This window comes from Eucalyptus grandis, chromosome 8 (genome assembly GCF_016545825.1).
Source record: "Eucalyptus grandis isolate ANBG69807.140 chromosome 8, ASM1654582v1, whole genome shotgun sequence".
NCBI classification, from domain to species: domain Eukaryota; kingdom Viridiplantae; phylum Streptophyta; class Magnoliopsida; order Myrtales; family Myrtaceae; genus Eucalyptus; species Eucalyptus grandis.
This window is the reverse complement of record NC_052619.1, coordinates 27,149,869-27,158,379: the sequence shown is the minus strand read 5'-3', so window position 1 is coordinate 27,158,379 and position 8,511 is coordinate 27,149,869. Positions and strand designations below refer to the sequence as shown.

The window sequence follows — 8,511 nt, the reverse complement described above, 5'->3', positions numbered from 1 at the left end:
TACCCTTTAGGTTTCTTTTCTTATTTTGTTGAAGGAACTTACTATATAAGGAAGATCTCTTTATCAGTCGACCAACTTAACGATTATTTGTCAAAAAATAAGACCTACCACAATTTTGGCTCAATGATAGTAAGTCTTCAAGAGTAGACAAAAGGGCTTTCGGCCCTCATATCTAAAAGAGAAATATAAGAAATGTCAACATTTTAACTCACTGGTCGTTTCTCTTTTCATAATTTCCGGACAATACAATGCGCATGTGGAAAAAGCTCTGGACAATACGAAATGCATGGGGAAAGCGCCAAAAGGTATTTGGGGCCTAGTTCTCCGGCCAAGAAAATATCGCGTGCATCTTGTGTAGCCAGCATAACAAAAAATAAGACTCTTGAGAGCACGACACATGTCTTGTATGGGATCCAAATGTTAGACCAAATTTTAAACTGAGCGAGCAGGCCTTTTTCTTAAGAGAATGGTCTTCATGCGGCTTCTCTTTGCGTCGCAATTTGGCGATGGCGGAGGCAACCTGTCGAGGCAAATTGTTAGTTTATCAAACGAGGGCTTGGTCATGACTCTGAGAGAGAGAGAGAGAGAGAGAGAGAGAGAGAGAGAGAGCACTGTTGGGAGGGGCCAACAGGCGGCTCATTGGTCGGACAAGGGCTTCGTGGTTTGTCGAAGGGAGAGAGAGGGGGGCAGAGTCGAGCAAAGAGAGCGTGCAAGACGAGTCGAAGCCGGAGACGGAGGGGCAGCACGGTGGCTCATCGGTCATAGAGAGGGGCGCAGAGAGAGAGTCAGACATGAAATGAGGTCGCATGCAGAGGAGAGAGAGAGCATTCTCTCAAGAAGAAGGCCCGTTGGCTCAGTTCAAAATATGATCTGATATTTGGATCTCGCAAGTAACACATGTCGTGCTCTCAAAGGCTTTCTTTTTTATTGCATTGGCTACACAAGACGCCCGCATTTAAAGCCACCCAAAAGACACGGTCATACCAATTAGCATTTTGGCCTTTTGCAGGGAGAAACTTGTGGACAGGAACCAATATTACCCATCGTTGTCATATCTTGAGGCATTGCCTCCAACATACAAAATCAGCCATGAAACCATATTGAAGCATCAGGACAACGATGGCTCTTTGTTTCAATCACCCTCTGCAACAGCAAGTGCATACCTATCCACCGGGAACGAAACATTCTTGGCTTGTCTTCAATCTCTTGTTTCGAATTGTACTACTAATGGCGGTAGGTGAAAGCTAGGTTCTAGAGAATTTTAGATACTTTCATAGTACATCCTTCTTGTTTCCCTGACTAATTTCATTTCATGAAAATTATATAGTGTCACTTTCAAAAAAGAGCATAGTATTACATAGTAATTAATAGATTGAGACTGATGTGAGTTGAAGGAAATGTCGTGTACATCGAGAGCATTTAAATTCTCTCATTCTCTTTATTTCTTTATTTTTAATTTTTTGGTTTCTTTTAACATGACTTATTTGACCAATTAGATGGCCTCAAACTGGGACCCATCTGCCCACAATAGGAAACAGACTTTGAAATTTTTCAGCAAATTTGGACTGTAAATGCAAAACCAAAGATTTTGATATTTCAATGGGCAAAATCCTTCCAATCCTTGTTTAGGGACTTGTGAGACACGACTTCAAATGCTAGATCACTAAAAGCTAAACTAATGAAAGCTAAATTTATATGAGTAGAGTAATTATAGCTTATACAAACAGTGTTGAGTTTAAAAATCTATTTATTAAATTTATATAGTTTTCCGTTTATAACGTTCATAACCCTTGACTATCTTTTGGCTTTTCTTGATGATTAAAACAGTTCCATCTCTATATCTCACTGAGGAAGAGCTTTCAAAACTTTTCATGGTTTATCAACTAGTGAGATTAGGGTTGACCGAGTACTTTGATCAGGAGAAGGATGAAATTTTGGCACGAATCTATAGGTTAGTAAAAGTTTCCTTGTCCCTATGATTTTTTTTTTACCTAGAAAATCCACTACTGAAAAAAAAAAAAAAAAAAAAAAAAACAGAGAGCTAGGGGACGGGAATGCAGTCCTTAAAAGCCCAAAGCCCATCCCTACAAAGCTGCCACATAGCGATTGCTTATAAAGGTCACCGAAATTGTCTATATGAAATCTCTAACTAATTGAAGCATACTGGCTTTTCTTTTTTTCAGGAACTACAAGCATGAAAAGCCAATCACAAAATCAATTCATGGGATCGCTGTCGAACTATATAAAGATTGCTTGGAGTTCTGGCTTTTGCGCATGCATGGTTATTGTGTATCACCATGTACGAGTTGCAAACTATATAAATTCCTCAAGAAAAGTGTCGGAAAAGTATTAACCCTATTGTAATGGTGCCAACTTAGTCATTCTGACTATTTTAGCCAGATTTTATTAACATGGATGCCGGCCAGCCTATATGGCACAACCGACACTAATATAAACAATTTTTAATAATATTTAATTTTTCTTTTCTTTTCTTCTCTTCTTTTTTTTTTTTCTTTCCCCTTCCTCTAGCTAGTTGTTGAACCTTGGCAATGGACCGGGGTCGAAGGACCTCGCTAGCCTCTAGCTCGCCTCGCTAGCTGCTAGCAAGGCTTGCCCTTGCTAGCAACAACAAGGGCAAGCCTTGTCATGGCTAGGTAAGGCTCGCCCTAGCCAGTTCTGGTGCCTCGCCCATGGCCGATGAGGTCCCTCACCCTAGCAACTGACTGGAGGAAGAAGGAAAAAAGAAAGAAAGAAAGAGAAAGAAAAAAAAAGGAAGAAGAAGGAGAAATTAAAATAAAAATTCAAAAAAAGTATTAAAATATTATTAAAAATTATCCATGTCATCATTGGCCAATTAACACAGCACAACCAGCATCCAAATCAACAATATTTAGTCAAAATTAGCCGGAATGACTAAATAGGCTTTGTATAAAAAGTTTTAGGATTAAATTGGCACAAATGCATAGACGTTGAACTTTTATGATGCTTTCCCCTTAGGTCCTCCATCAGTTCCTTTTCCTTGGGGTCTTCCATGAATGATATCTTGAAGTGGTTCCATTAATTTTAATTATATTCTGCATTTTGCAGTAAGTTTTTGTTGGTTTTTAGATCATGAAGAAGTTCGAGATCACATCGAAAAACATTATGAATACTTTTCCAATGTGCTCCTTAACGTTTATAGAGCTAGCAATCTTATGCTTCCGGATGAGCACAAACTTGAGAAAGTGAGAACTTTCTCGAAAAAATTTCTCGAGAAAATTGCATCCGGAGGAACAAGAGGTGAAAGCATCATCTCTTCGAGTCATCGCAAAATGGTTAGTGTAAATATTCGATGCTTCTTCTCTTTCCGTATAATAAGTTATGGCATTGGTTAACACTTGAAATGTCCGTGTAGATTGAGCACGAACTGAGTCTTCCATGGATGGCTCGCCTGGACCACCTGGAACACAGGATGTGGTTGGAGGAAAAAGATGCTTTCATACTATGGATGGGAAAATTATCTTGCCATAGGTATTAATATCTTAAAGTAGAATTATAATCTTGCTTTATCACTTGCTATAACATGCAATTCACTTTTTGCTTTTCTTTGATTTCATTAGGTCATCATTGGTTCATAATCAAGATATTCTGCAACTTGCTCTGCACAACTTCGTACTGAGACAATCTATTTACAGAATGGAGCTTGATGTAGTAAAAGGGTATCTATGCATATGGTTTTGTAATGGTTGTTAATTAGCAAAGAATTATTTCCAACGACTCTTCATTAATAAATGAGTCCAGGTGGTCTGAAACAACCGGACTTAGCAAGATGGGGTTCGGTCGAGAGAAGACAACATACTCTTATTTTGCTGTCGCCACTTCCGTTTCTCTACCTTGCAACTCTGACATACGAGAAGTGGTTGCCAAGAGCGCCATCATAATAACCGTTGCCGACGACTTTTTCGACATGGAAGGTTCACTAGAGGATCTAGAAAAGCTTACCAATGCGGTTCAAAGGTATGCTTATCAACTAAACGATGTATTATTGGCATTTTTACCTTAAAATCATTCAAAATATTAATATCCTTCTCGAGATAACAAAAAGATGGAAAAAAAAAATTGGGTCTTATGGGATTTGAACCTATACCAAAGGCTTAGTATTTTTCTAACTCTAACTTACTATATCTACAATTTATATGAAGAGGTACATTCACTAAACCATAGGACCGGAGCTACTGTGTCTAGATACAAAATTAGTGTATGTATTGTTCGTGGGTTTCTATACTCATCTCCCATAGCATCATGGTCCATTCAATTAGGCTGCATTTGGTAACAATTTTGTTCAAAAATTGTTCTAGGGAACAGAAATAGAAAAATAACAAAAGAATTTTTTAATAAAAGAACGCGTTTGGTAACTATACAAAATTTATGTTCCTAAAATAGAAAAAAAAAAAAAAAAAACATAAACACGTTTGGTAAGCTTATATAATTTTTTTTGTTTCTTTTTTTTTTCTTTTTCTTTTTCTTTTTTTCTTTTTCTTTTTTTTTTTTCTTTTTTTTTCTTTTTCTTTTCTTTTTCTCTTTGGATGGTCGCCGACCACCGCCGTGGCCAGTGACTGGCTGGGCAGCATCCAGTGAGCTCGCCAGAGCCTTGCCAGGCTTGGGTGAGGCCTGACGAGCTTGCCGAAGGCTAGCCTGGCCCCGATGAGTCTCGCTAGACCATCAGAGGCTCCACCTTGCCCAAATCTGGCGAGGCCAAGCCCTGCTGAGCCTCGCCCTGGCTTGGCAAGGCTCTAGTGAGCTCACTGGAGGCCAACTTGGCTTGGCAAGGCTCCGGCGAGCTCCCTAGAGGCTAGCCTGGCCCCGGCGAGGCCGAGCCTCGTTGGTGGCCTAGCGAGATTGCCGTTGGCCAGGCGATTCATGCCTGGCCACCGGCAAGGCTCGGCCTCGCTCAAGCAGTGTGAGGTCAGCCTCACCCTAGCCTGGGAGGCCATGCGAGGCTCGGCCTCGCCTGGGCTGGGCGAGGCCAACCTTGCCCAAATCTGGCGAGCTCGACCTCGCCGAGGGCCAGCAATGCTCTGGCGAGGTTGCCAACCCTCAATGGCCGATAGCCGGCCATGGTCGAGGCCAGCGACCGGCCAAAGAAAAAAGAAGAAGAAAAAGGAGGAAAAAAAGAAACAAGTTTTTTGTTTTTGTTCTTTTGTTTCTTCAAAAAGTGTTCCCGGGAATAAGAAACAAGTTTTTCTTGTTTCTTGTTTCTGTTCCAAATTTGTTTTCGGGAACAAAAGTATAAATAAACGTGTTTCTATTCTTTTTTTTTATTTCCCGGAACAAAAGAACAGAAATTTGTGTTCCGAGGAACAGAAACAAAAATAAACAAGCAGCCCCTTAGTTACCCTCAAGATCGTCGCTTTTTGTGGGTGATGAACATTATACCAGGTGGGATGGTGAAGGCCTAAGTGGGCATGCCAAGACCATATTCAAAGCCGTCGTTGATCTCGTCACCGACTTCAGAGTGAAATGCTTCAAACAATCAGGGAAGGACATCCAGAAAATCCTCCAAGATATAGTTCGTCTCACGTTCCCATGTTATACTTCTCTTTCTTTGACTTTCTACATCAAGCAATATGTTTCTTTTAAATGGGCTAAAACAGTGTGTTTGGTTTGAAAGTGGGGTGAGACATTTCATTCATGGCTCATGGAAGCAAAATGGAGCCGAAGCGGAGGTGCGCCTTCTACGCAAGAGTACCTCGATATGGGCATGACATCTATCGCAGCACACATCTTAGTCCTTCCCTCTTCATGTCTTGCAAGCCCCACGACCCTGTTGCATCAACTGTGCTCTAGCCCCTACCAGCCCATCACCAAATTGCTCATGGTCATCACTCGCTTGTTGAATGACATCCAAAGCTACCAGGTAGATTTTTTAATGTTGGATAGCATGCGTCTTGAGGCTATTTGAACTGTTCAATATGATAGAGCGAAGTCTGGCCGCTGGCCAAGCGGCTATAATTGGCCGCTGCTCCCCAAGTAGTACTTGTTCATTGTTGCTCTTATTGTGCACCTACGTAAACTCCATCTTATTTCGTCTCCCTGTTTTAGCGATTGTCTCCTCACAAACCCCTCCTGCTTGTCTCTCTCTCACATTACAGAAAGAAGAAAAGCAAGGGAAATTGAACTTTGTGCTGCTATACCTAAAGGAAAACCCCAAGGCTAGCATTGAGGACTCCATCAACTTCGTGCAATATCTGCTAGAGCAACTGAAGAAAGAGTTCCTCAAACACGTCCTTGAGGAGCCCTGCAGCTTGCCTAAACCGAGCAGGCGGCTCCACCTCGGGTGCTTGAAAGTGTTCCACATGTTCTTCAACTCCTCCAACCGCTACGACTCAGACATGGACATGTTTCACGACATCCAGAAAGCCCTTGTAGTCCCGCCACTAATCCCCAAACTGAAGTCCCCGATGCCTTTGCCGGAGCAACTGGGTCCGAAGCCACGGGTGTCTGTGACCAAGAGCCTGTCCGGTCAATTCAGCCTCGAGCGTTTTCCTAGGAAGAGCTTTGTTGGGTGTCAAATGCCTTCCCATAGTGGTCCGGCGAATAGATGGGAGAAGATGTACAAGTTATCTAGTTTTAAGTTATGTTTCGCTTAGTTATAGCAGTGGCAAATCTTCATGTACCATAGTCATGAATCAATCTTTTAGGTTCCCCCTCCTGAAGTTACTTTGGTTTGTATCAATAATGAATAAGTGTGTAAGAGCAGAGTCCCCGCCCCAAATAGCTTAGAAAGATGTGTAAAGTGTTCATTCACTTTAAAAAGCAATGGTATTTCGTGCTTCAATCTCATTGTTGTCCGTGTGGAAAGAGTTGCAAGTCCATCTCCTAATTCTGTGTCATATTTGATCGAGATTAAGTTGTAGTGGGTATGATATATACATTAAATTAAATCTGAACCATTGAAAATAGTGAGTTGGATATAACTCTCAAGTGGATTCCATTAAATGTGATGCTTGTCTAATTTCATTTTAGTGACTTAGTTAGGTTGGCTGAATTATTTTGTGTGAGAAAGATATCACTTTTGATTGTGAAAACTAAAAATTGTGGACTTGAGCACATGAGAAGAAACGAGATCATGAACCTCCGATGCACCACTTGCAATGGTACGAGGACCACTGCACCTCGGCTGGCCATCGTTGCTTCCACCCTTGGCGACAGTTGTGACATCCGCTTTCCACCACCGCTCGCCATTGATTTTCATCACCAACCCCTCTAATCTCGGCTGACTCCTTTGCCGCTGGTTTCCACTCGCATGGCCACTACTTGTCCATTTTGTTGCTGGACCCGAGCTTAGCCTATGTGCTTGAGCCTCAGATCTCATATATGAGTTCAAGCCTACCCCAGATTCGAGATCCAGTACTCAAGCACAGCGTTACCGAGCCCGAGATCCAAGGCTTGCGCTTGATTCGAACCTCGATATGAACCCAGGCTTGTCATAGTCACGTAACCTCCGCCCTCAGTGGTGAGGGTAATGCTGAAGGGGGAGACTGGAGGGATTGGCTCACACCCGAGGTAAACGCAGGAAAGATGGAGGGCGTCAAAAATTCGATATAAAAAGTTGAACAAACTTGGGAGTAACAGATGGGCTTTCGACACCAAAAAAAAAAAAAAAAAAGGAAACAATTTTCCTAGAGGGACCACCTGACGAAACAAATAGCCAATGTGGCTAGATTTAGTGTGGCAACTATATTAGGATAATTAGAGATGGCGAAATCCATATTGATTCCAGATACATCTCACGAGATTTGACTATTCGAATTCAGTTATATTTTTTACCAAAAAAACACTCAGTTTAACATTGGTACTAAATTTGCTAAAAAAATTGCAATTACATCGTTAAATTCATGCATAACAACATGTCACCAACTCACTAGATTAATTTCTATTAACGAAAGAAAGTCATAGGATAGAAGATGTGGAAAATTAAATCAAATGAGAATATTTAAGAGTATCGTGAGAGAGTAATTTAGAGATTTTACATGAATGTGAATAGATAAATCATGGGATTACTATTATATTTTAAGGAACATAAGGAGAATAGCTTATATCCATGTCAAATTATCTAAACACGAAATAAAGGAAGGGATTCAAATACGCCACATGCTAGACATGTTTAGAGTAAAAATAACGAAGGAAATTATTTTATTTTTTTTAAAAAAGGAGAAATGGGCCTGAAGGCACGCGCTTTGCTTCTTGAAGAAGCCAATGAGCCTGCCCATGTTCTTTTGGTTTTAGATGGACAAAGGAGTGAGAGGAGTTGCAACTTCTTGTGATAGAAATTGAATTCTGCTTTGTCCCTCAAATCTCACCCAAATTTCAACAAATTTGACCATATTGGTGTTTGATAAGTCCACGACGAAAAGGCCCAGGCTGGGTGTGGAAATATTTATTCATGTCCAGTTACACTAGTATTTGATTTCATGCTATCGGCCTCTAGATGATGACTCAATTATTTTGTCTAAAGTTATGTATGTTTCA

At 41.0% G+C, this 8,511-nt stretch overlaps 1 protein-coding gene across 1 annotated transcript; it reads left to right on the top strand.

Moving 5' to 3' along the window:
* The first annotated feature begins 2,690 nt into the window (after positions 1 to 2,690).
* On the top strand, positions 2,691 to 6,725 carry LOC104442660 (S-linalool synthase). The gene is made up of 7 exons (XM_039299790.1): positions 2,691 to 2,702; positions 3,395 to 3,510; positions 3,600 to 3,698; positions 3,781 to 3,996; positions 5,419 to 5,548; positions 5,651 to 5,896; positions 6,132 to 6,725. Exons 1-7 carry the CDS (start codon positions 2,691 to 2,693, stop codon positions 6,627 to 6,629), a joined length of 1,317 nt encoding a protein of 438 aa, XP_039155724.1. The 3' UTR covers positions 6,630 to 6,725.
* The last annotated feature ends 1,786 nt before the right edge of the window (positions 6,726 to 8,511 follow it).